Source organism: Danio rerio, chromosome 18 (genome assembly GCF_049306965.1).
Source record: "Danio rerio strain Tuebingen ecotype United States chromosome 18, GRCz12tu, whole genome shotgun sequence".
In the NCBI taxonomy this organism is placed as follows: domain Eukaryota; kingdom Metazoa; phylum Chordata; class Actinopteri; order Cypriniformes; family Danionidae; genus Danio; species Danio rerio.
The window spans coordinates 12,385,130-12,412,500 of NC_133193.1; the positions used below are offsets into that span (position 1 = coordinate 12,385,130).

At 34.8% G+C, this 27,371-nt stretch overlaps 1 protein-coding gene across 8 annotated transcripts in view; it reads right to left on the reverse strand.

The window, feature by feature from the left end:
• The window catches only part of tspan9a (tetraspanin 9a), a 494,333-nt gene that overhangs the window by 31,085 nt on the left and 435,877 nt on the right, over positions 1–27,371 (reverse strand). For 6 of the 8 annotated variants that reach the window (XM_073929887.1, XM_073929888.1, XM_073929886.1 and 3 more), the window contains 2 exons: positions 17,222–17,413; positions 13,022–13,096 (listed from right to left, as the gene is read on the reverse strand). In XM_073929887.1, coding sequence (XP_073785988.1) covers positions 13,022–13,096; positions 17,222–17,413 — 267 coding nt within the window. Of the gene's footprint in view, positions 1–13,021; positions 13,097–17,221; positions 17,444–27,371 lie in introns of all 8 variants that reach the window. The other 2 variants (XM_073929890.1, XM_073929892.1) reach the window with 1 other exon arrangement.

Here is a 27,371-nt window from a genome sequence, read left to right on the forward strand (position 1 = left end):
TTAATATTCCATGGCCAACTACAATTTTTTATTTATTTTTCACAAGCAAATTGGATGAATCCAAATTTAAGAATTTCAAATTTTAGAAACCAGAATTTGTTAGCTTATTTATTTATTTATTTATTTATTTATTTATTTATTTATTTATTTATTTATTTATTTATTTATTTATTTATTTATTTATTTATCTATTTATCTATCTATTTATTTATTTATTTATTTATTTATGTATTTATTTATTTATTTATTTATTTTGTTTATTTATTTATTATAATTTATTTATAATTATTATTATATTTTTACAAGTACAGTAGGTAATTTTGCGTATCTTACATGGTGAGGCAACATTTTTACTTTCATCATGATCCACACAAAGATTCCACATAGCCCTACATAGCATCTGTTTTTGTGATGCTAAATGCTAATTCACTTTCTTTCAGCAGGTGGCACCCATACAGAACAGCAAAAATAACAGTGTTTTCTTGGATGCTGTAGTAAACAAAGCAGTGTTAAGTCAAATAAAGCAGGATCATATCTTTTAAACTACAGGACCCCAAAATTTGCAGGCAAATTATATTCAGGCAAACATTATTTTCTTAAAACATAATGTACATGCAAACAACTATAAATTGTATAATTTTGGAGGATGAAACCTGCAAAAACAATAACTAAATAAATACACAAATATATAAATAAAAGACTAAATAACTCCATTAATTCCTGCATAAATAAAACATTAACTAAATAAATATTCAAATAAATAAATGAATCAACAATTACATACACATAATTATGCATAAATAAAACAATAAATACATAAAACAACTAAATAAATTAATGAATAAATAAATACACAAATTCCTGCAAAAATAAAACAATAAATAATTAAACAAATAAATATGCAAATAAATAATTAAATCTATATACAAATCTATAGAATAAAATTTTTTTAAATAAATAAATAATAAAAGAATATAAATTAATAGTGATTTGAAAGGGGGAAAATGTAGTTGAAATTTAGCATCTTATTCCTCCAATATTTGTGTAATTTATGTAATTATTTATCTGCCCGCATTATTAATTATTGAGATATTTATTTATGCAGGAATTTGTTGATTTTTATATACATTTATTGATTTATTTAAATATTTATTTATTATTTAATTTATGCAGGAATTTATGGATTTATTTACTCATTTATTTATATATTTGCGTATTTATTTATTTATTGTTTTTACAGGTTTTGTCCCTATACGCATGTATGGGTATGATTTAATTCATACAATAATCTTGTTTTAAATTTCAAAGCTTTGACTTACTTAGAACATATAATGACAATTCTTAAATTAAGAGGAATTCTCCTGTTAAGAATGTAGCTTTAAGACTTTTTCACACAAAGTAAAAAGCGGATATTTTAAAAAGCAATTAACAAGCCAGTTTTAAGATAATTAGTTTAAATTTGAATAAGTGTTATCAAACCTATTTTAAGATATTATTATCTTTACTAAAACCCAAGTTTTCTTATTTCAAAAAATATTACAAAGTGTAATTATCTTACTGCACTAGCAGATCATTTGACTTGTTTCTAGTCTGTATCTTCATAAATCATTCAATCATTTCTCGTATTCAGAGAAATCTCATATCTCTTCCAGTGTAGAATGAGGCCGGGGTGACCAAATTCCCATCTTAGGATGAACTATTCCATTACCAAACATTTCAACTGTGGAAATAATGTCCCATTAGAGCAAATAAAAGCTTCCCGTTGCAAGTGGCTGTCATGAGATGGTAATTTCCAGCCCAGATGATGGGCCAGACTCTTGATCAGCAAGGGAAAGTCTGGCCATGCTGCTAGTTGGCAAGAAATGCGCAGCATGGGTCCTACTGTCACGCCGTCAGGTGCTTTGAAACCTGGCCCGGAGTCTTTCGAAAAGCTGGCTGACCGTCATACACATGATCAGGCGGTTTACAAGACACATTTGCTACTTTCAGCTCCCGAAGTGGAAAACGGCTCTTTATATAGTAAAGCCTAATGTAAATTATTTCAATACAGCCACAGTGTTTTGTTGATTTGTTTAATGCGAGCAAATTGATTTAATTCAGAGCTAAAATCAGCAAGTAAACAAGCAACTGCAATAATGCCACCACATGAGATCACAAGCTTTACTCTTCCAGAATCACCGTGTAAATTGAAAATAAAAGCAAACACAACGGAGACTAGTGTTTTCTGCTACAAAATTATGAAACGAGTTTGGAGACCTTTAAAATGGTTGTGTTTCCACCCATCAATAACACTCAACTCATCACCTGCGCATGTGGGCTGCTCCTCATTTTTAGAGCATCCCTAATTGCGTCGCTTTTGCTCCTGTAATGGCACAACATTAGAGGCTAAAAACTGTGAGTCATCTATGGATTAAACCCCAGCCACATCTGAGGAGGCGAAAGTGTGCGGTAATGCTCTTCATCTGTCTCTGTAAGCCTATCCGAAAAAATCACGCTACCGTGCTTTCCCCCCTCCACCCTCCAAACCAGCTAATATAGCTTCATTTGGCCGCCATCCTGTGGCACACGCGCTGGAATGAGGTCATGAGTGTAAAGACGGATGCTCTAATCTGGTGCCTAGCCTTCGCCATCTGCCGCAGTCAGATGGTAGGTCACCGCAGGTCCACGTATGTGCTTTAATCCACTGCATTCACATACAATCGGTAAGGTGGAGACCTGCTACACCAGTGTTTTTCCAACATATCTACAGTAGGGAGACGTCATGCTGAGTTAAAGACTAAAGATGGTAGAAACAATTGAAACATACTGAAACACTTCGCAGTGCTCAAATCATGAAGATGTAAAAATACATTTGAAAGAAGAAGATTTTTCTGTGTGATGTATTTATACATGTGCTTTTTTAGGTGCATCTGTTGAACTGCTTGTTGATCCACAGAGGAACATAAATCAGCTAAACAACTGGCAGCAACCTTTTATATTTAGGCATGCAGACATAATTAAAGGGATAGCCAACCCCGCTCAAAAAATTCTGCCATCATTTACTCACTCTTCACTTGTTAAAGTTTCTTCTGTTGAATAAAAAATTTAAAAAATGTTATGAAGAATGCTGGTTTTCTGCAATTTTCATTTCTTTTTTATGGAGGTTGATGGGTCTCAGCAACCAGACTTCTTCATGATGTCATCTTTTGTGTTTAAGAGAAGAAACAAGCTTGTAAACGTTTAAAACCAAATTATGGAGAGTAAATAATGAGGTAATATTACACTTTTACACCTGCTTCGAATGCTATCACTCGATTGAATGATGAGCCAGTAGGGGCCTTTTGCGCCTACCAGTAGGCTCATCCATCAACATTGTTAATCGGCTATACTAATAGAGAAGTCTCCAGATCCAGATCTGCTTTACATTACTGTGATGGTTGGGTCAAGGGTTGGGGTAGGGGTAGACATTATCAAAATACAATCAAGGGGAAATTTAATAAGTAATATGAATAATTCTCATGATTAATCAGCTATAATAGAGAACACTCCAGATCCAGATCTGTTTTTACATTATTGTGATGGTTGGATTTAGGGTTGGGTTTGGGGTAGACTTTAATAAAAACAATTAATGGGAAATTTAATAAATAATATGAATAATTCTCGTGGTTAATCAGCTATACCAATAGAGAAGACTCCAGATCTGTTTTTACATTACGGTGATGGTTGGGTTTAGAGTTGGGGTAGGGGTAGACGTTAATAACATGCAATTAATGGAAAATTTAGTAAATAATATGAATAATTCTATGATTAATCAGCTATAATAGAGAAGACTCCAGATCCAGATCTGTTTTTACATTTCTGTTATGGTTGGGTTTAGGGTAGGGGGAGGGGTGGACATTAATAAAATACTATTAATGGGAAATTTAATAAATAATATGAATAATTATTGTGTTTAATCAGCTGTACCAGAGAAGACTACAGATCCAGATCTGCTTTACATTACTGTGATGGTTGGGTTAAGGGTTGGGGGTAGTGGTAGACGTTAATAAAATACAATCAACAGGAAATTTAATAAATATTATGAATAATTCTCGTGGTTAATCAGTTATAATAGAGAAGACTCCAAATCCAGATCTGTTTTTACATCACTGTGATGGTTGGGTTTAGGGTTGGGGTAGGCATAGACGTTAATAAAATACAAGTAATAGGAAATTATATAGAAATTATATAAATTATATTGGATTTAGGGTTGGGGTAGGCATAGACGTTAATAAAATACAAGTAATAGGAAATTATATAGAAATTATATAAATTATATAGAATATACTAATAGAGAAGACTCCAGATCTGTTTTTACATTACTGTGATGGACTAAGGGTTGGGTTTGGGGTAGACGTTGATAAAACACAATTAATGGGAAATTTAATAAGTAATATTAATAATTCTCATTACTTTCCGGCCACAGCCATGTGCAGTCTATAGCTGATTAACCATGTGGATGGATGGATGATAAAAGTCTTCTGAGCCTACCAGTGGACTCAAAAGGCCCCTACTGGCCTATATCTATCAGCTGATAACGCCCATTCAGTTGAGTGATAATATTCAAATTGTGAATATTTACTGTGAGGGAAAACTAAGATGGTGGCATAGTCACCCCAATAGCTATTCCAGACCTCATAAAAATGGTGCTTTTATGTATTTTAATGTCATCTATTCATATTCAAAAAGTGTTGATTTACTGAAATCCCCCTGAAATCTGCATAGTCTATCTTAGGCATAGTTAACCATTTAAAGTATATGTAGTTAGATTACTGCTCCAGTATGTTAGCTATGTATAGGTTTAAAACTTATTAACTCTTAAATCCAGTGATGCATTCATATTTATGCTTATATTTATTTACGAGCACTGTGGTCCTGAAAGACATGACATTTCAATCCACATAATGTCCAGACATGTAGCAGAATTACAATAAAGCTCAACTTCATTGGAAGACTTCTGATCTGATGAAGTTCAACCCAAGCATCGCAATGGGAGGAATGGTGATTAAAGCGACTTTGAATGTAGTGTGGTTGTTGGTGCCTGATGCACTGGTCTGAGTGTTACAGAAACTGCTGATGTACACACACTTCCCTCTCTAGGGTTTACTGAGGATGGTTTGAAAAAGGTAACTAGTAAGCAGCAGTTCTTAGTGGAAGGAGGTTAGAGACAAATGGCTATACAATGCAGCATAATAACCGAGGTATATATAGAGCACTTCTGAATGCACAACCTTGAAGCAGATGAGACACATCAGCAGCAGAGCACTCCATTCAGCTAAGTCTCACTTTCTGCTGTAAACTTTGTTTGGCAGGGTCAGCATTTGGCATAAGCAACACGAATACATGGATACATACAATCCTGCTCTGTTTTAAAGTTCAGTTGTTGTGTAAATGAGTAAGGGATATTTTCTTGACATACGTTGTGCTCTTTAGCACCAGTGTCTTGTCTATTCAAGCAAAACGTTTGGCTTTAGCTTTGTGCTTTGTACAGAATGAGCACGCTTTCATACATTGCCAACATAACGTTTTTTTACTCAGAGGTGATAATGAATACCTTGTGATTTGGAGATCAAATAATGGGATGAATTAAACATTCCTCTGATCGCTCACACCAATCCGTGCAGATGAATCGGCTGTGATGGTGATACCCCTGCTGCCAAGTTTTTGTGTTGGAAAATGAAAAGATGTGCTTAAAGGGCTGTATGATGGATACAAACCTATATTTGTCATCTTCTCTCTCTCTATCTCTCGCTACACTGAAGTATCTACCTCATCACAGTGTGTTAAAGGTCACAGAGGTTTCTTATATTGCTAGCGAGAACAACATCAATAGATGGCTGGGGGCTCTCAGAGTGGTCTTTAAAGACTAATACATGTTTGGGTACACCACTTTCAGTCTAGCTTCAGCCCTTGTGTAACCATAAAGTGTCATTTTTAGGGGAAAATTAAGATTTATTCATCACAAGAACATGGAATCCATGTTCTTGTGCATATCAACCAAATACTTTGTTAGAATATTTGGTCGATATGCACCAATTTAAAAATCTGGAATCTGAGAGTTTATTCATTTTTTTATTTATTTTCCTTCAGCTTAGTCTCTTTATGTCATCAGGGGTCGCCAAAGTGAATCAACACTATTTGAAGATGAACAGATTTCATTAAATGACGTAAATGCATGGTTTTTAGGGTCTGGAATGGCCATTGTGTCTGAACATTCCACAATATTGGTTCAATTGGTTTCCCTAAAATTCAATTCACTTCAATTCAGCTTTATTTGTATAGCGCTTTTACAATGTAGATTGTGTCAAAGCACAAACAGCTTCACATAAAGTGTCAAAGCAGCTTCACATAAATGGTCATAGTAACTGGATCAGGGTAGTTCAGTTTTTAGTGTTTAAGTTCAGTTCAGTTTAGCTCAGTTCAGTGTGGTTTGAAGTCATTATTGAGAGTCCAAACACTGAAGAGCAAATTCATCGATGAGCAGGGGTGTCCAAACTCAGTTCTGGAGTTCAGCTCCAACTTCTCTCGATCAACCTCCCTGAAGTTTTTATGCTGCGTCCCAGTTCCCATAATTATACTACACCTTAAAAGTATGTACTTTTTTGTGAAGGAAAAGTTTACACTTTTGAGTGTGCAACAGAAGAGTGTGCAAGCTTTGGGACATACTACTTGGCAGATCGTTGTGTTGCTTAGTTATGCCCCCTGTCAATCATCCACACACCATCCACATTTCTGTCATATTTAATTTCCTACCTTATTGGAGAAGCAGTAGAAGGTTAATCTCCCATTCACAGGTCTTTCATGCAGAGAAATCTCCTCAGGGCTTTGGGTAATTATGCATTCAGACGTTCAAACGCGTCTTTATATAAGTTCAGTATTGTTGTTGCAGATGAAATATAACACAAATAATGTGATTGAAAAGTTTTCCAGTTGGTTAGATATTGACTAATAGTCATTTAAACATCTTTACCGAAGCCTCTCTACTTGACGGTTTGTCTCGCGCATCCATCATGTTTGTAGTTCATTTACACTTTTCATACGCGTTAGTAGTTCTTATCGAATCTGCATCCAATGTACAATGTATTGTGGGCAATATCAGCGGTTAGAGTATGGACGCTTCTACACTTAAATTTTTACTGGAAATAGCAAACCATGCATGAACCTCTGGCATACTTTTTTCAACCTACTATGGTTTGGGACATTTATGATGGATAGTATGCAGATTGGGACGCAGCACTAGTATACCTAGAAAGAGCTTGATTAGCTGGTTCAGGTGTGTTTGACTGGGGTTAGAACTAAGATATGCAGGATACCGGCCCTCCAGCACAGAGTTTGGACAACCCCAGCCTTAAAGTAAAATTTTACCCAAAAATTTACTTACTATTTACTTTACTTCATTTGTAGTTAAACCTTGTGTTTGTATTTAAATGCTTTGCTTCCTTCTGTTGAACACAAAATGAGATATATTGAAGAAGTATTGTTAATGGGACCCATCAACCTCCAAAAAATTCAATGAATGTCCCAGAAACAAACTTTTTTCTAAATATCTTCATTTGTCTCCAACAGAAAGAAGAAACTTGACCAGGTAATGAACCAAAATGATATATATGATATATACACACACACACATATATATATATATATATATATATATATATATATATATATATATATATATATATATATATATATATATATATATATATATATATATATATATATATATATACATACACACACACACACACACACACACACATATATATATATATATATATATATATATATATATATATATATATATATATATATATATATATATATATATATATATATATATATATATGTGTGTGTGTGTGTGTGTGTGTGTGTGTGTGTGTGTGTGTGTGTGTGTGTGTGTGTGTGTGTGTGTGTGTGTGTGTGTGTGTGCATTACATTGGACATCAGGTCAGAACTATTGTAATTCCTGAATATTACACCAACATAAAAATAATAATAATATTAAAATAAAAAAAATAAAAATGATTGCTGGTTTAATCTTGAAATCTATTTTTTAAAACCCCAAACATTAAGATTGTAACATTTTTACTTTAATTTTGTGGTTTTTGAGGTACGGATTCCACCTTGTTTTTTAGAAAACTTTATCTTCATCTTCCTCATCACTCCACATGATTTCCACATCTGAGATATTTCCATCTGCTTAATGCTCAAGAACGTCAAGATCTGTTTATTCTGCATATGAAGGTGTTTCAGCAATAAATGAATACATCAATATCATTTTTTTATATATATAAAAAAGTTTAATCAGCAATACTGGAGATTTAAGTCCAGTAACAGATCTGAAACCAATTGTCCATCCTAAAGGACAGACATATTTGAAAAAATCCTGATCTAAAGCTTACAATGTTACAAAAGATTTTAAACTTTAGTTAGTAAGTGCAATACCTCTTTTTTATTATAATTTTTTTACATACAATCTATAAAATATTGGCAAACATATCAATAAATCTGAATAAAAACATTGTAAATGTGGCGTACGTCTGTGTATGGAGTGAAGTGACGCCATTCTGCTCTTCAGTAAAGTGTATTTATCAAATTACAATATCCCGAGTCTTATCGCCATCATCCACTCTCATGGACTGCAAGCTTTAAATTAGATGAAATGCTCAGGAACCATAAAAAATAGGCTGACCTGATGTCCATTGTAATGGACACATGGTCTGAAGGGGTTAAAATGTGCAATATTTACAGTAGGAGGATTACAAAACATCTTTATGGAGCACAATCTTTTTGGCCATTAAAGCATAGCCGGTAGTTGTGACCCATGCAATGCCTTTTTGGGTACTGTACCCAAAGTATGTACTGTAAGGCTGATTTTGTGGCTCAGGGGTCACATATAAAAGTAAACTCTTGTATCTCCACACAATGCAAAGCACAAAATGTAGTTGCAAAAACAAACTAACACAGATGAGAGTAAGCAGAGAAACATGTAGTGTGCTCGGGAAAATGTGGCAGTCGTTTTGCCACTAAAACGCAACATCGGTTTGCGGTCTATGCTTGAGTGTGAGTTACACGCTCCGATAAGACAACCAGGCAGTCCTCGTACCTCGGAGATAGGCAGATCCTAATCTCTAAATGGATTGTGGGTAAGTGAATTACTTTAGCTTCCACAGAGAGCGTGGCAAACTGAGTGAATAATGAACCACCCAGAAATCCTTGACGGGATTTAACACCTCCAAGCATCCTGTCGCACTTTTGGGAAGCGCCCTTGAAAAGGAGGCCATGCAATGCACACTCTGAAAGCATCTGTTTGGTGACGTTTGTGACTCCAACATAGAGGAAACAGGATGTCTGTGTGCGCTGGGTGGGTAGTAATCCACTTGGGTCTGCATGGTGTCGAGAGGTCAAATTGCTCTGTTTTAGACATTCCAGTGGGCACTATATTGCTTCCACTTCTGTGCGTGTATGCTACCCTGAAGGCCATGAGAAACAGCCTGACCACTAAGGCAGGTGGAAGGATTGACCGAGAAAGAGCTCAGCGCCAATTACTTGGTGACAACTGGCCAGGATTAGGCCTTGTTGTGTATGGTGACCGCTGACCTTTGAGTCCTAGCCTGGCGATGAAAACTTTTAACCTGCACTGACAAAGACAAGAGGGGCGGCTGCTCTTTAAAGAGCTCGCTGACCTGATTAAGCTGGGAAATAGGACGGCTTGCTTGAAAACCCAAATGCTGGGTTTCCATCTACATATTTTATGCACATTTTATGGAGATATTACATAAGGAAAAAAGGTGCATAAAAATTGCATACACTTACTCAAGGTGGATGTTTGTTTGTTATGCAAGAAGACGTGCATAAATTATAATAAAACATTTTTTCAAATCAATAATTGAAGTTTAAAGGAATAGCTCAGACAGAAATAAACATGAAAATGTCTGTTTCTCTTCCTCAAGTGGCTTCAAACCTTTATTAGTTTCTTTATTCTGTTAAATAATGATGTAATAATGAACTTCCATAGTAAGAAAAACAAATAGTCAATGGTTACAGGTTTTCAGCGTTCTTCAAAATATCTTATTTCTGTTCAACAGGTTTGGAACAGCTTTAAGGAAATGCATTTTGAGCATTAACATTTAATGTAGATGTGGCTATGGCCCAATCCCAATTCTATTTTTGTACCCCCCTACCCCGTCCCCTTCAGGGACAGGCTTCAAATTTTGCCCCTAAGAAATGGGAAACTACTAAAACACCCGCACACGACCTCATATGTCATTGCGAGCTCTTATGAGATTGAGGACGGCGACTGCTGTAGTTATTCCAGTTGAGTTTTTTTTTGGTATTTATCTTCAGGAAATCACTGAAGGCAATGATATCATGTCATCATAACAATATAATGTGGCAATAATGTTGTAACTGTACTTTGCATTTACACTGTGACCATTTTCATCTATGTAAACACACCATAAACAACATTAACATTATACCAGACACATTTTCAAAGCTGATTCCAAGCCAATAGACCTTTGTGACAAGTTATTTGAGTGTCATCGAGTGACAGATGTGAAAATATGTTGTGGTACTACTATTATACCAGTCAACATTGGGATGCGAAAATAAGGGATATGCCCATCATAATAAGAGATCCCCCCCAACCCCCTTTTTAAAAAACTCTCAAATGACTAAATATGTTAATTTGGAGCTGTTTCTTTGGAAATAAACAGTTAAATGGTCAGTATTGTTTTATTATTAATATTTACAAAAGAACAAATAAATAGTATACATTAGCAGCAAATACATTGGCAAACGGTTCATCATGCATATTCTGATTAACGAGCAACAAATAAATCTCTCATTTATTTAGTTTTTTGTTTGATTACAATTAATAACAGGTGTCACTTTAAAAATACACACATCTAATGTTATAATGAAAGCATTTGATTGCTTTCCTAACTTTTTATGCTCATTTAAAGTGAAATTAGTTGTGTTTGACTAAAACCCCCACCAAGATTGACATCTTTAGATATTATTATTATTAATTATGTGTGTATGTCTGTTTAAACACGCACCCAAAACCCATTTTCACTCCGCTTCAAATCGCGTGTACAGAATTCGTTTGGGAAACTATTCCCAACTAATCCAGTCTATTTATCACTGTGGAGTGCGTCAGCTGACAGTCACGCACCGCTATATGACTGTTTTGAGAATTGCATATGAAGAGAATTGTAATGAAAATGAAAGGGAATCGTCCCATTTTTATATTTATTTCAAAGTGTTTTCCTGCCTAAACAAAGTGAAAGCACAGAACACTTACATTTAAGAGCAAGGGGCGGCCCCTGGTGGTTTAGGGAGGCTCGGCTCTTTAATGTTTATTTGCCACCCTTCTGAGAAAGACTTAAAATACGGGAGAAATACAGTAACATACCTTTACGGGATGATAGCAGGATAGAACTGTAAAATACGGGAGAATCCCGGGAAAAACAGGAGGGTTGACAGGTATGACTACTATACAGTTATTAATATGTATTATGAATAGCTAAATTTAGCATTGTTTCAATCTTATTTTTTAATCATGACGGCAAATCATGAACGTCGTTTTAACTGTATTAAACTAGAAGCTTTTTGTTGTAAAAATTCGTAATAATGACAAAAATAGTAATTTGTGCATCTTCTGACTTCCATGTGCAGCCATGCTGCCGTTGTAGCTGCTGTATTTTGGGAAATTTTCTTACTCCTTCGTTTCGAGTGTGGTTTTGAAAAATATGAGTTTGAAGGGCTCTCTAGCCTTTCCCCTTAGCCCTACGCCTTCAAGCTAAAGATAATTATACACACAGCTACTCTCACATGAGAGGAACGGCTAAGGGGTAGAATTGGGATTGGGCTAATACATAAACTTACATTTATATCTTTGATAGACGCAACCAAAAGCAAATTATATTGCATCAAAATGCACATGTACTGTACATTTGATCAGTTCTTAAACCTATGACCAGTGCTTAATTTGAGCCACATCTTGCCTTATCCTGTTCCGGAAAATGTCAGATATTCGTGTTTTGTGTTCCAGGATTTATTTTAATGGATCCGGCATGAACTTGTGCGTGGTGAATACCTATGTGCACGCATGTATGTGTGTGTGAATGTGTGGGAGAAAGAGAAAATGAGCACAAAGGCTGTGTGGATGATGGCCCTCAACAATCTTTTCTGCCGATCATCTTTCTTATGTTTACAATCACTTTCATTGGGTGGTGGTTATTGTTTCATGTAGAATGAGCTGCGAAAATAAATAATAGCATAGTGGCCTAAATAATATTTGTATTTTCAAAAAGGCAAAGATGCAGTCTAATATCTAAATCTAATAATAAGCCTGATCAAAAGAGATGTTGAGATGATGAAACTGTGCGAATGGATGAGGATGGTAAGCAAAGCGATCTCAAGTCAGCCAGAAAACATGACAGAAAAGGTAACTGTGGGCTCTTGAATATTAGACAGATTGAATCCTTTAATTATTATTATTTTTTTTACTTGGCACATAATAGTGAAATGAACTGAATAGAGATTGTACGTTTTATGTTTGTAGCTACATGATTTTAACCATGACTGACCTATAATGTTAAATATGGCACAAAAAATTCAAATGTGATGTTCTTTTTTGAGCTATCACCGTTATCATCATGTTCCGGGAAAACTGAAATGGTTTGATGGACGCTGGTCACGGTAACTTTTATTTCCTGGTTTTGTTCCCGGAATTATTCATTTACAAATTAAGCACTCCCTATGACCATACGCTACCCACTTACTTATTTGTTTGAGACAAAAAGGAAGATTTACATAAAAGGGATTTATATCATTTGATGATTTACATCATGCCTATTTAGGATGTGGTGCAATACTGCTAGACTGTCCACCATGCAAAATCAAAGCCTTAGAAATCACTGCTAATTAAAGATTAGATAGTGGGATTTGCATGGAAATGAAGAATAATCATTTGTAGAAGATACAATTGGCTTACCTTATCAGAGTAGACGAAGAAAAGAATGAGCAAAATCAGCTCAGCCAGCAGAATAATCAGCAAGACAATGAAGAACTGTAAAAAGAAAATACACAAAGAAAGGAAGTGAGCGATACGATTGAGAAAAAAAAAGAAAAACAGGGAAAGACCTGTCTGAATGAATCATCTCAGCTTTCCACACTCGCTCTCTCCCTCTCATTCTGTTTCACTTCTTCAGCTAAATATTTACACAGCCTTCCACACAGCATGCGCCTGTCAGCCAGTAAACATTATTTCGCTGAGTGCTCGATACATTTTCCAGTCATCTCCTGATGACCGCTCCTGTCAAATCCCATCTGAGACGCAGATTCGGGCCATCTGAAAAACTTTAAGACACTTGTTTATTGAACCTCCACATTGACAGGTTCGCAAAACAAGTTCCCTTCCGCCATTAAAGGAAGGCGAGAATGATTGTGTTGTCTACGTGTGGCCTCGCCAAGCGCTGAATGACAATGTGTGTATATGTCTGCTCTGCCATGACTTTACTCACTGCTCTGGGCCATATGGGATACGTAAATTGGGGCAAAGTTGAAGGAATGGATGTGAAGACTGCAAAAGCTTTGATGGTTCTTCCTTCCTAGACCTCTCAGGGAAGAAAGTGCTACGCCACATCCAGAAACACAGGCCTGACTGCTTAGATCTCAAATCCAGTGACGTGAAAACTCCTCTCTGATGTCTCACTCTCCCTCAGACTTTGGGACAACGCGTATATACAGCGCAGATAGTGAAATCTAAAGGTCAAGCAATTCAAATTTACTCCATCCCATCTAACAGGCATTTAGAGAACCGTATGAACCGAAGACTGGCATTAAAAAGTAATGATACAGGGGTATGGTGATGATGATTCCAGGTTTGACTGGATTATGAATTCTCCAAACGTCACTTCATATACTTGAACTGAACTAAATGTGACTTGTGTTAATTGTACTAAATAAATTGAACAAAATGATGCTTGTTTGGAATCCTATGTCAAGCCCACAAGTGCATATGCCAGAACAAAGCAGAATGACATTGAGGCAGATGTATTATTCACTCTTGTAAATGGCAGAAAAGCACAGCGAGCGACAACCTTTTTCAATTAGACTGTGTCTAACACCATTAGCCGAATGATTGGTGGTGGTGGTGGAGGGAGGGATTGAGAATGAGGGGGAAATCAAAGAGAAAGAACAGTCAAAAAGGGGGGAAAATTATAAAAGCATGTGGTTTAACTCTTGTATTGAAACCAAAACCCCTGAGTCCAATGAGGAGACCTATTTTGCAATGCTGATAATTAGCAAAGCTCTCTGGTCACAGTTTACTTTAAGCCTGTATGTATAATGCATTAAAAAAGTTATTCATAAGGCATAATTCAGTCCATCCTGACGGGGCTTATTTTGAGATGGACTCGCCGGCTGTACATTATCCCACTTCTTACACATCTGCTCACTGTATAAATAAAGGACATGAAATGTTGATTCTAAAGGCAAAAATAATTGATTTATGCGAGGAGATGAATAAAAAGGATGTAAAATGAGCACAATGATGTAGGAAAACTCGTAGTCACAAAAAGTGACTGTGAAAATGGTTGATTATACAATTTAGCACCATACTTTTTTCAATAAGGAGAGTACTGTGATGATGATGACTGCTTTTATTATATACGGCTGTCATTGTGTTATTTTATTCACACAAACATACAACTGAACGCAAGATGTTTAATAGGCCATAATTTGCTTTTTATCAAGACACAACTTTCAGGTGTAGTAAGAATGAGTCTGTAAAGTTTCAAATCCTAATAGATTATTTATTAAACAAAGCAGTAAATATGTTTTTTTTTGTTGAATAATAATAATAATAATAATAATAATAATAATGTTATTAAATGATAATAATAATAATAATAATAATGTGATTCAAAAATAATAACAATAATAATAATAATAATAATAATAATAATAATAATAATCATAATCATAATCATAATCATAATCATAATCATAATAATAAATTATATTAATAATAATGATAATGATAATGGTAATAATAATAATAATAATAATAATAATAATAATAATAATAATAATAATAATAATAATAATAATAATACTTATAATAATAATATATTTTTTTTTAATGTGCAAGTCTCTTTACAAACAAATGAGTTACTGCTAGAAGAGTCTTTACAGCTCTTGTTTCAGTAGCTCCATTAAAAAACAAAAACTGTAAATTTAAATTGCTGACATATGGATTTCTCAGTGGAAATACACATAGTGCACAAACAGAAACTTCAGGTGACATTCAACCAAGTTTTCTTTTGCCTAAACTGTCAAATACAAACAAAACAAAAATCCACACATTGTTAGTTATGTTTGGTAATAGTTGGGTCTCCATCACCCTGTGTTAATGTACATTCTGAACTGTCGCATGAGAAATGAGTAATGCAAACAAATTGTTCAATGAAAACCCGTTAATTTGTAAAAAAAAAAAAGAAAAAAAAAAGAAGATGTTTTTACATTCGCTTAAAGTGGTTTTGGACTTGTGTGAAAAGGGGTTTGTGAAATTGAAATAGAAAAGAATTACCTAAATCAGTGGTCCCCAACCCCTGGGCCATGGACTGGTAATGGTCCGTAGATCAATTATTAATTATTTCAGTTTTATTCATTATCTGAGACTGAACGATCGATTATTTTGAAAAATGTTTGATTTAAAAAAAAATTACCGTATTCTCTCAGTTACATCTCTGTCACGTAAGCGTTAAAATTTAACCAATAAGCTAGCAAAATGAATAAGAAACAGAGATCTTTGGAAAGTTTCTTTGCAAAGGGAAAAAGGCCCAGTGAAGGACCAACAAATGGCCAAGAAACAGATCTGCAACCCATTTGTCAAGAAATCAGGTGAATTTAACATATTTCATTCATTCATTTATTTTCTTGTCGGCTTAGTCCCTTTATTAATCTGGGGTCACCACAACGGAATGAACCGCCAACTTATCCAGCAAGTTTTTACGCAGCGGATGCCCTTCCAGCCGCAACCCATCTCTGGGTAACATCCACACACACATTCACACACACACTCATACACTACGGACAATTTAGCCAACCCAATTCACTTGTACCTCATGTCTTTGGACTGTGGGGGAAACCGGAGCACCCAGAGGAAACCCACGCGAACGCAGGGAGAACATGCAAACTCCACACAGAAACGCCAACTGAGCCGAAGTTCGAACCAGCGACCTTCTTGTTGTGAGGCGACAAATTTAACATATCTAAGCAAGAAAAGATCAACTGCTGGAGATCGCAAATGACGGCAGGGGCCGTTCACAAACTGTATCGCGTCTTTTCTGCACACAAGTTCGTTATTTCCTATGGGTGCACCCACTTGAAAACCTCAAAACCTTTTAGAATGCCACAAGCGCAACGCGAGTCATGTGATGAGAACTGAATGATCAGCTTTATACTTTGTATGGAATATACACATTTTAATAAACTAATTATCTTAGACAAACACAGAACACACAGTGCTTTTTAATTTTCTTCATAAATAAAGCTTGTATCAGAGTTGCATCAAAGTTTCTCAGCTTGTCGTCCTCTGAGAAAATGGTTGAAGGTCGCCTATCAATCTACGTATTGTACTCACTCCCCCCTCCACCGAGCCGCAGAAAAATGGTCAACTGTTGACCGGTCCGTGGTGATTAAAATGTTGAAGACCACTGACCTAAATAAACTATAATATAGCAAACATTACATCCATGTGACTACTCAGCTGTTTCCATTATGCTTGCCTTGCTTAATGTCGATGACCAATACTACGGTCAGCTGCTATGACAGTTTGATAGAAATGCACCTAATTCACATTTGGATGTTTCTTTGTCTTTTGTTTGTTTTGTCTTGCAAACTTTGAAAAAAAAATCAGTATATATCAGTAAATATTAGACCTCTGAAACTAGATCTACTAAGGAAACTCAACTAGTCCTCACCCCATTAAGTCAAAATTATAAACCTTTTAAATATTGTGATGTGACCTTTCATGCATAAACAGAGGCTAAAGGACCAGTAAAAAGCACATGACCCCTTCAACTATAGTTTGACTATTTGTATGCTGCTATATACAGTTTCATTCAGTTCTATTAGTTTGTCTTCACACTTCAGGAATGTAAACGTGTGTAGGAGTGGCAAAACTTACGCTCAGAAGCAGGCACTTGTTTTCCTTGATGGCGCCCAGGCAACCGAGGAAGCCCGTCACCATGACGATGGCGCCTATGGCGATGACCATGTTGGCAGCGGAGAGAGAGGGGAAGGAGGGGGAGAAGGTGGCGAAGCTGCCTTGAGAAACAGACAGCCAGATTCCAACTCCCAGCAGCCCACAGCCACACAACTGCAGACAGAAAGAACAGATTATCAGATACTGATGCGTTCTGGAACATCTGTACAACTACATTCAATATGTGCCACAGATACCAGATGGACAATAACCCAACAAATGTACTGACACTACTTTACCCAAGTACAATTTTTGAGTATCTATACTTTATCCGAGTATTTTTAGGAAACATTTACTTCACTACAATTCATAACAAATTGTTGTACTTTTGAACTTCACTACATTTTTTAAAGTATTTTATTTATCAACCAGTAAAATGGTCAGGAGGAGCAGAATCTTTTCAGTTAATCTGCTGAATCAGTTCACATTCCAGAATGAATGTTTTAATTTGTGAATTGAACATATCTGATGCAACTGTTCAGGAGTCAATAACTCACTGATTCAAATGAGTCACTCCTAGCGAGCCAATTACTTATGATTCAAATGATCCAGATAGAGCAAAGTCTCCGGTTAAGGAATTACTGATTCAAATGAGCCGCTCATAGTGAGCCAATTACTTATGATTCAAATGATTCACATAGAGCAAGGTATCCAGTTAATGATTCACTGATTCAAATGAGCCACTCATATTGAGTCTATTACTTACTGATTCAATTGAGCCACACAGAGCAAAATCTCCAGTTAGCGACTCATTGATTCAAATGAGCCACTCATAGTGAGTCAATTATTACTTATTGATTCAAATGAACCACTTGGAGCAAAGTCTCCAGTTAACGACTCACTGATTCAAATGAGCCACACATTCATTCATTCATTTATTTTCTTTTTGGATTAGTCCCTTTATTAATCTGGGGTCGCCACAGAGGAATGAACTGCCAACTTATCCAGCATATGCTTTACCCAGCGGATACCCTTCTAGCTGCAACCCATCACTGGGGAACATCCATACACACTCATTCACACACATACACCACAGATAATTTGGCTTACCCATTTCACCTATAGCACATGTCTTTAGACTTGTGGGGGAAAACAGAGCACCTGGAGGAGATCCAAGCGAACACAGCAAGAACATGCAAACTCAGACAGAAATCCCAGTTGACCCAGCCAAGGCTCAAACCAGAAACCTTCTTGCTTTGAGGCCATTGTGCTACCCACTGTGATACAGTGAAGACCATGTGCCACTCATTGCAATTCAAATGATCCACACAAAGCAAAGTCTCAAGTTAACAACTCACTGATTCAATTGAGCCACACAGAACAAAGTCTCCAGTTAACAACTCACTGATTCAAATGAGCCACTCATAGTAAGCCTATTACTTACTGATTCAAACGATCCACATAGAGCAAGGTCTGCGGTTAACGACTCACTGATTCAAGTGATTCACTCAGAGTGAGTCCACAGTTAGGGATTCACTGATTTTTAAACTGATTTAACAAAATGTAAGTTGCTAATGCTGAACTTAAGGATTTGTTATGGTAAGTGAAAATAATATATTGAGGCCATGAGTGTAAAGTAAATCTACTGTAAAAGGTCAATCTGTTTAAACCCACTATGTAAAATGCTTGAATGTGGAAATGTCTATACTGCATTTGTATATTACCAATTGAATTTAACAACTAAAGAATATTAAAATGACACAAATAATGCCTGTGTATTTGCTCCACTACTTTAGGACATAATAGATATAAAAATAGTATGTTTGGAGTTTTCTTAAAATATAGCGTACAGATTTTAAAATATATTTCATATCTACATTTGACAGAGTACATTTACAAACAATGTTTGTACACTGGAATCAATTATCAGTATAGCTATCAGTGCATGACAAGTTTTATTAACACATAAATATAATATAATCTTGTTTTCTTGCAAGATAGTTAATGCATTATCAATAATTATTACTTAAGTATAAAAGTTGTTACTTAAATTACATTAAATAGGAGTATTTATGTTGGGAAAAAAAAGTATTATTTTTGTCTCGTTTTTTATTGAACCATTCTATTTGTATTGCTTAAAGGTGATATATTAACTTTTTCTCTTGAGTGTGATATGCTGGGTTGTTTTAGATCTGCAGCTAAACTTCCTGTGAGCAGAGATGGGTTAAAAAATGAACAAAAAGTGCAGTTGTGAAGTCTTTTAATGTTGTGCAGAGAATTCGTAAAAAAAGAGGATGTATGTATGGGTGCGGCCAATGGAGGACTGGAGAACGATTGACAAGTGACAAGTTCCACTAAACTCCTCCTAATAATATCAGCTGCGTATAAAAGCTCTAGTCAGAAAATTTAAATTGTTGCATAGCTCCTGAATGCAATTTTTGCATTGCATTGAGGATACCAGAATTCTGTGAATCAAATTATTTATTTGTATCCAATAAATTACTAAGATTTTTGACATTAAAGAAAACCCTCTCCTGACCTTTTTATTAAACACGCATGGAATTGTTTAAATGTTTCAACACTTAATGTTGATTTGCCCATAGACAAATATTACTAGAAATGTAGCATTGCTATCCTGAGCTCAAATTAAGTTTGGAGCATCATTTAAGCTGAATAGCAAAAAATGTAATACAACAGCAGATTATTGCAGTGCATGCTGAAACTTCAACAAGCAATAATTTGCCATGCCTACAGGCTCCCCCAGGGGGCACACACCACCTGCAAACTTTGCCCCCTGTGGGCCACACCATCATCTTGATAAAACAAGGCTGTCCATTGACATTTACGTACACCCACAAGAGTCCAGCTGTGAATATGTAATGTTTACAGGAGCTTCTGATTGACAACGCTTAGAGGAGAGCCTGTTTTCCCCATCAATCTGTGATAAGGCCACAAAGTGATGCCCGCAGAGATGACGAGGACGGAGAGGCTGACATTTCCTCCGCTCTTATTGAAATATCCAAAGCAATCTCCTTGTGAATAAGAAATCACACCCACCACTGATAAACAGACAGACGCCGCACAGCGAATCAAAAAGCTTCATAAGTGTGAACGCCGTTGTCGCTGAAACGCTAACATGTTCATCGGAGATGAAAGGGAACCAGACTGATCTTTTTTTTTTTTTCAGATGATGTAAATAATTGATCGCTTTTACATATGCTTTCATTTGCTTTCAAGCACAGACAAGACAAGTTAACTGAAGTGCTCGACAATGCCTTCGAGATCTAAACTCGAGGGTTGCAAGGGATTTGAGGAAGAAATCAAATAAAATGAATTTTGTCAATCTTGGTGGTCTCATATTAGTTCAGAGGATCAACTTTTACGTTAAAAAAATCATAAAAATGTAATGTATATATTTTAAAGTCACTGTGTACGTCTATTTAACGTTATCCTATCAGGATTATTTCATCAGTGGTAAATAAGTAAATGAATAAATAAATAAATGAATAAATGAATAAATGAAAAAATAAATAAATAAATAAATGAATAAATAAATAAATAAATAAATAAATAAATAAGTGGATTGATTCAATAAGTCATTGTCCTCTGCTATAATCTACATGGCGGTTATACTTCAAAATGTACATGCAAAATAATCATTAAAAATATTTTAACAAATTTAGTAGATGCTTGGTAAAAAAGAAAAAAAAAATGTATTTGCTTTTTTTTGACAAGACAAGTTAACTGAAGTGCCCGACAATGCCTTCGAGATCGAAACTTGAGGGTTGCAAGGGATTTGGGGAAGAAATCAAATAAAATGAATTCTGTCAATCTTGGTGGTCTCATATTAGTTCAGAGGAACAACTTTTACTTTAAAAAAGTCATAAACATTTTTAAAGAGTTAAAATTTAACTTTAAAATTTTAAAATTAAAGAGCCCCTATTATGGTTTTTTGAAAATGAACTTCTCTGCAGTGTGTAGCACAGCACTAACTGAATGAAAACATCCAGCTGAGGTTTAAATCTGAAGTGCACTGTGATTAAAACTATTGATTCTTTAACAAAATAGTCGACTCAGAGTCGAACAAATGAATCGTGTTAGGTTCGGATCTTTTGCTTGAACATGTCAACGTTGATATGGTACATCACCATGGTTCTGGTAAAACGTGAACGTGTCTATCCCTTCAGACACTAGCAGAGTGCGGGGGATCACAAGACTGATCAAGCTGATGATCACTGACAGATGGAGACTCAGCTGCTGGGAATAAAGGCTTAAAGTTCATTTTGACAACATTACCACAGTATAGACAACCTAGTGCTGTGTTTGTTCCTGTCATTTTTCTGATTTTTGATACAGTAACCTACGCTGCAATGCAGGATTCGCCAGCCATTTGATATTAAAGGAAGAAGCAGCAGAGACTATTAGTATGGGAATTTGTTAGACTTTGACAAGGACTTTGTCAGTAACTGTTACTATTCATATGGTCCAGTTTCTTCTTCTGAACTCGCGATTCTCTGTTATTTGACTTTGCTATGGCCACCATCAGCTGTTGCTTACATTTTCACAATTTTCAAAATAGCTCAACTTTTGCCACTGTCTGAATAATACAGAATGTGTCTTGTTGTTATTACTTGGGGTTAGGTTTAAGAGAAGAGCAATATGCTAGTGTTTAACTGCATTGCTTTATTGCATTCCTGCATTGATATCTTGCATACTCTGCATGCTACTTCATAGCCGTGGTGGGCGTTTCTCTCTGTTTTGCACTGAACCCAGTCAGCCAATCATAACAGACTGGGTCATCACATCAATCAGCTCAGATTAGCTTCGCGCTTAAGGTGGGGTTTGGGAACAAATGAATCTCTAAACTAATTATATGGGAGTCATTGGGATAATTAGCTAAAAATAAATGCATATTATAAGACAATGAAAGTGTTTTTTGACCTTGCATGCATATCAGCCTGTTGTTGGAGACCCCCCCAAACCAAAATATGACCTTATAATGCAAAAAAGGGGCTCTTAAAGTGGCGCATATGTTTCTCTTAGCTAGAAGAAGAAAGAGAGCTAGTGAGTAAATTACAGTAAGAGCTAAGTGATATGACACAGTGCATAAATGTGCATTAAACCCTTATACTCGGCATACACTTTCATTTGCTTTCAAGCATAGACTAGAATGTTAACTGAACTCCTCGACAATGCCTTCGAGATCTAAACTCGAGGGCTGTGAGGGATTTGGGTAAGAAATCGAATAAAAGAAATGTCTTCAGTCTTGTTGGTTGAAATGATCAGCACGCTCTTCTTTTGGAGATAAAGAAGGCTGTGAGAGACGAAGAGCCTGTGTGTATCTCACATTTGGCAGGTTAAAAGTGGGCACTGATGCACTATTTGGTGAGAGAGCACTTTAGCCTGAGGGTTGAGGGCCACTTTTAATGCCCCGAGAGGTGAGAAACGGCTCTGTGCTAATGTTACATGGAGAACTCGATGCATCAACATCCACAACGTGAAGTAGGGAGTTGTCAAATAACCTGAGATGAAGCAAACTTTAGTGAAAGCGGATTACTTATTTAGCTTGATGCGAATGCAAACAAGGATGTGAGGGATACGAGTACATATCATGTTAGATATTTTTATACATTTTGATGAAGTATTATGTAATAATTGGATTGTGATTGATACCCAAGAAAATGAGAGAGTGACAGTGTTGTCAGATTCAATCTCTTGTATGACTTTAGTCTTATTTACCATGACCTGCAGAAGTTTAACTATATATATATATATATATATATATATATATATATATATATATATATATATATATATATATATATATATATTTATATATATATATATATATATATATATATATATATATATATATATATATATATATATATATATGTATATATATATACATACATACATACACACACACACACACACACATATATATATATATATATATATATATATATATATATATATATATATATATATATATATATATATATATATATACACACACACACATACACACAGTTGGAGTCAGAATTATTAGCCCCCCTTTGATTTTTTATTCTTTTTTAAATATTTCCTAAATGGTGTTTAACAGAGCAAGAAAATTCTAACAGTATGTCTGACAATATTTTTTCTTCTGGAGAAAGTCTATTTCAACTTGAATAAAAGTTGAAAAAAAAAAGAAAAAAATACATTTTGAGGTTAAAATGATTAGCCCCTTTAAGATATATATATATATATATATATATATATATATATATATATATATATATATATATATATATATATATATATATATATATATATATATATATATATATACACACACACACACACATTAACTTGACTTGCCTAATTACCCTAACCTGTCGAGTTAACCTAATTAGTTAAGCCTTTAAATATTACTTTAAGCTGTAAAAAAGTGTCTTGAAAAATATGTAGTAAAATATTATATACTGTCATCTTGGTAAACATAAAATAAATCAGGTATTAGAGATGAGTTATTAAAACTATTACATTTAAAAATGTGTTGAAAACAATCTTCTCTCTGTTAAACAGAAATTGGGGGGAAAATAAACAGGTGGGCTAATAATTGGGGGGGGGGGGGGTAATAATTCTGACTTCAGCTATATATGTGAAGATATGTTCAATACCTTTTTAAAATCCTTTAAAATGACTTTACTGTCATTTTGCTCAAATTCATGCATAACTAATACACATAAAATATATATTTTTTTCACAATATTTTTTTTTATATTTTCATAATATTGTATTTTTTGTCATTTTGATCAATTTATTGCATTGATAAAACTAATTTGAAATAGATTTTTTATTTATACAATTCTTTGTGAGTATTGTCAAAGTTTAAAACATACAAAAGTAAATATCAAATAAATGTTTGGTAACACTATTTTGATGGTCTAATTGAGTATTCGTAGACTCTCTGCTTAATATCTGCTGATACTGCTCCTTCAACAGACATTTAACTGACTATAACAAACTTTGCAAGTATGTATCGACTTACAGTAACCTACGTATAATCTAATGAGTATTAGTTGGCATATAGATGCAATGCAACTTAAAAAAGAACCATCAAAATAAAGTGACCAAATGTTTTTTGTGTGTTTTTCTGTCATTTTAACAACTGTAGTGGTTTTTACCACTTTTTTTACCACAAAATTTATTATTAAAACTTAACAAAAACAAACAAATTAATTAATGAAATGATTATAATTTTTTTTAGCAAAAACCCACTTTAATAAATAATATTATGCCTTAATTATAGTTAATCTTTCAGTGCTCAAGTTAGATTTACACTATCAGTGAAACACAACGTAAAATTAAAGTTTAAAAGATGTTTTTTCTTCTTCACAATCCAGTAATAATCAAATGGATAAAACATTTATATTTACAACATGTTGCATCAATGCACCACAATGCTCATTTGCATTTAAAATATGAAAAACACAAGATTGCCTAAGCGCTATATTTCTTTATGGTAATGCACGATTGAGGGTTAAGCTAACAGACTAATCTGCATTTAACAACATCATTTCTCAAACCACTAAGCCATTTCATGTCCATCCATCATGCAGCATTTATAAGCGTCAGAGTGACTGAAGGTCATTAGCATTAGCAGGGTCCTACAGCCTCTGCATGGCTTTAAACATCCTCAAACGTTTACCAAGTCAAAGCACGCCTGGAAACATCGACCACACTGCTAACCGGCACCTCCGACCATCCTTCAGGCGGTGTGCAATTTGAATTCATTTACCTTATTTGTAAAAGCTCTCCTGTGATTGAAACCACAGCCTGCGCCGTCACATCAAAAACTCCAGGAAAGAGGCTAAGGTGAAAAGCAGGGCCAGAATGTGAGAGAACACATTAGAGAGGGGAAAAAAGGCTGGGGTCGAGGTGCAACGTGAAGGGAAAGACAGAAAAAAGAGTCCTCGGTGCTACCACAAAGTCCTGAAAGCCCCGAAAAAGGAGGACGTAATGGTGCATTAGCCATGTGTGCCTCGACAGGGGACATAAATGGAAGCTTTGTTCTTCTCTGATGAGTCTCGGATGAAAAAAAAATTAAAAAGGGATGAGAGAGAGAGGGATTCTGCCCTCTTGCATCAGCTCGAACTTGTTTTGGACCAACTCACTGGGCAGACTTAATAATTAAACACCCAGCTGAGCTCAGCACTCCGAGAGTCTCTTCTTGACTCTTCTGTTTGTAGTATTTTTAAACACTCTTTAAAAACAAGTCAGGGGAAGACAACATGAAATCAATTATATGAAGTGAGTGTTAATTAAAGATGTCAAAAAATGCTGGGTTCCACACAATTTTTTAAGTTGTCCCAGCAAAATTCACCTAAGTCAACTTAATTGTTTTTGCAAATTAAAGTGGATTGAACACGGAACAATTAAGCAGTCTCAAAAAAACCTCAAGAATTGCATTGATTCAGCTTATTTTAAATAAGTAGTTTGAAGCAGAAAAAATATAGAAATAAATGAAGAAATAAGAAAACAAAAATACCTAAATAAATAAATAAATGCATTTAAGTGTTGCTGTCACAATTTTTATATAAGTCCAGAGGATCAACCTTTACTAAAACATTCATAAAAATGTAAGGTCACTGTGAAGATTTATTTAAAGTTATTTAAAGTTAATCCTATTATTTTATGAGTTATGTTTATTATAAAGCAAATTATAAATAAATAAAAAAAGAAATGAGTAAATAAATAAATGAATGAATGAATGAATGAATGAATGAATGAATGAATGAATGAATGAATGAATGAATGAATGAATAAATAAATAAAAATACATGTGCAAAATAATCATAAAAATATTGTAACTGATTGAGTAGATGATTGTAAAAAAATTCTTAAGTGCTGCATATTTTTATATTAGTTAATGAGCTATAGAGTAAATTACAGTAAGAGCCAAGTGATATGAACAGTGCATAAACATGCATTAAACCCTTATACTCAGCAGACGACATGTGTTTGTTGCCTCATTACAAACCTATGCAGCAAATTTTATGATATGCATGTTAAATTTACATTTAAGCAGACCTTATGCCTCTTCAGGGTGGCACTGAATAAATTAATACTGCATATATACAGCAGTTTATGTTCTGACAAGCTGCAAACACTCTATGGCCATGGATGGCTGCCTGCTTCACAAAAATGCATATCCTTCCTTAAAGCCTGTTTCCAAAATAAACAATCAAAAAGTTCTACAAAAAGCCCTACAAGCTCACAGTATATCATTTCTATGTACCAGTTTTATTTTGCAGCTTTGCCTCTTTACAGTATATCCAGATGTTCATTCTAATCCACCTTGGACAAACGTACAACCATGTAGCCGAATCTCTGATGTGGAGAGGGTTTCGAGCAGCAGCCAACAGCAAACTCTCTGGAAAAGATGTGCCAGACTAAGAAGCTGTTTCTGCCAGTGAGTGAGTTGGCAAAAATAAATCATTTCACACAATGTACTTTTTGTGCTTAAATAAATCGCTACTATACATTTATGTCTATTATTTTACAATTAGAAAAAAAAGTGATATGTGAAATTACTAAAATACTTGTTCAAAACCTTCAGTACATGTGTTCATCAAACTGCTTCTCCAATTGTATTTATGACATTGCCATTAATTTCAAAACATTTATTCAGGAGATGTGTGGCTTTTGACTTACTATTTTTTTCTGTATTCCTCCAGGACTAATTTCAAGTGATTGTTTATGATATAATAACATGTTTAGTGCAGTACAATTTCTTTTAACTTTGCTTAAGCATCTTTAACTTATTTCATTTTGAGTATTATACATTCTAGATGATGGATAGTAAAGCCCAAAGTGTCTTCATTCCAAAGATACACAAACTGTGAATGTAGACTAAATTATTCAGCGACTGTTACTGTTTTAGTTTGGGAAGGTCATTTTTGAGAAAGTGGCTCTGATGGTGAGGGAGAGAAGGACACTTAGATGGACTGTATTAAAGCTCAAAGTGCCTTCTTGACTGTCAAATGATACCTAATTTGTGTTTATAGCTCACTAGCGTCAAGAACTGTTACTATTTAAAGTTAGGTAGGTGTAAATCCCTTAAGTTTGTCCTGGCTAAGAGGTT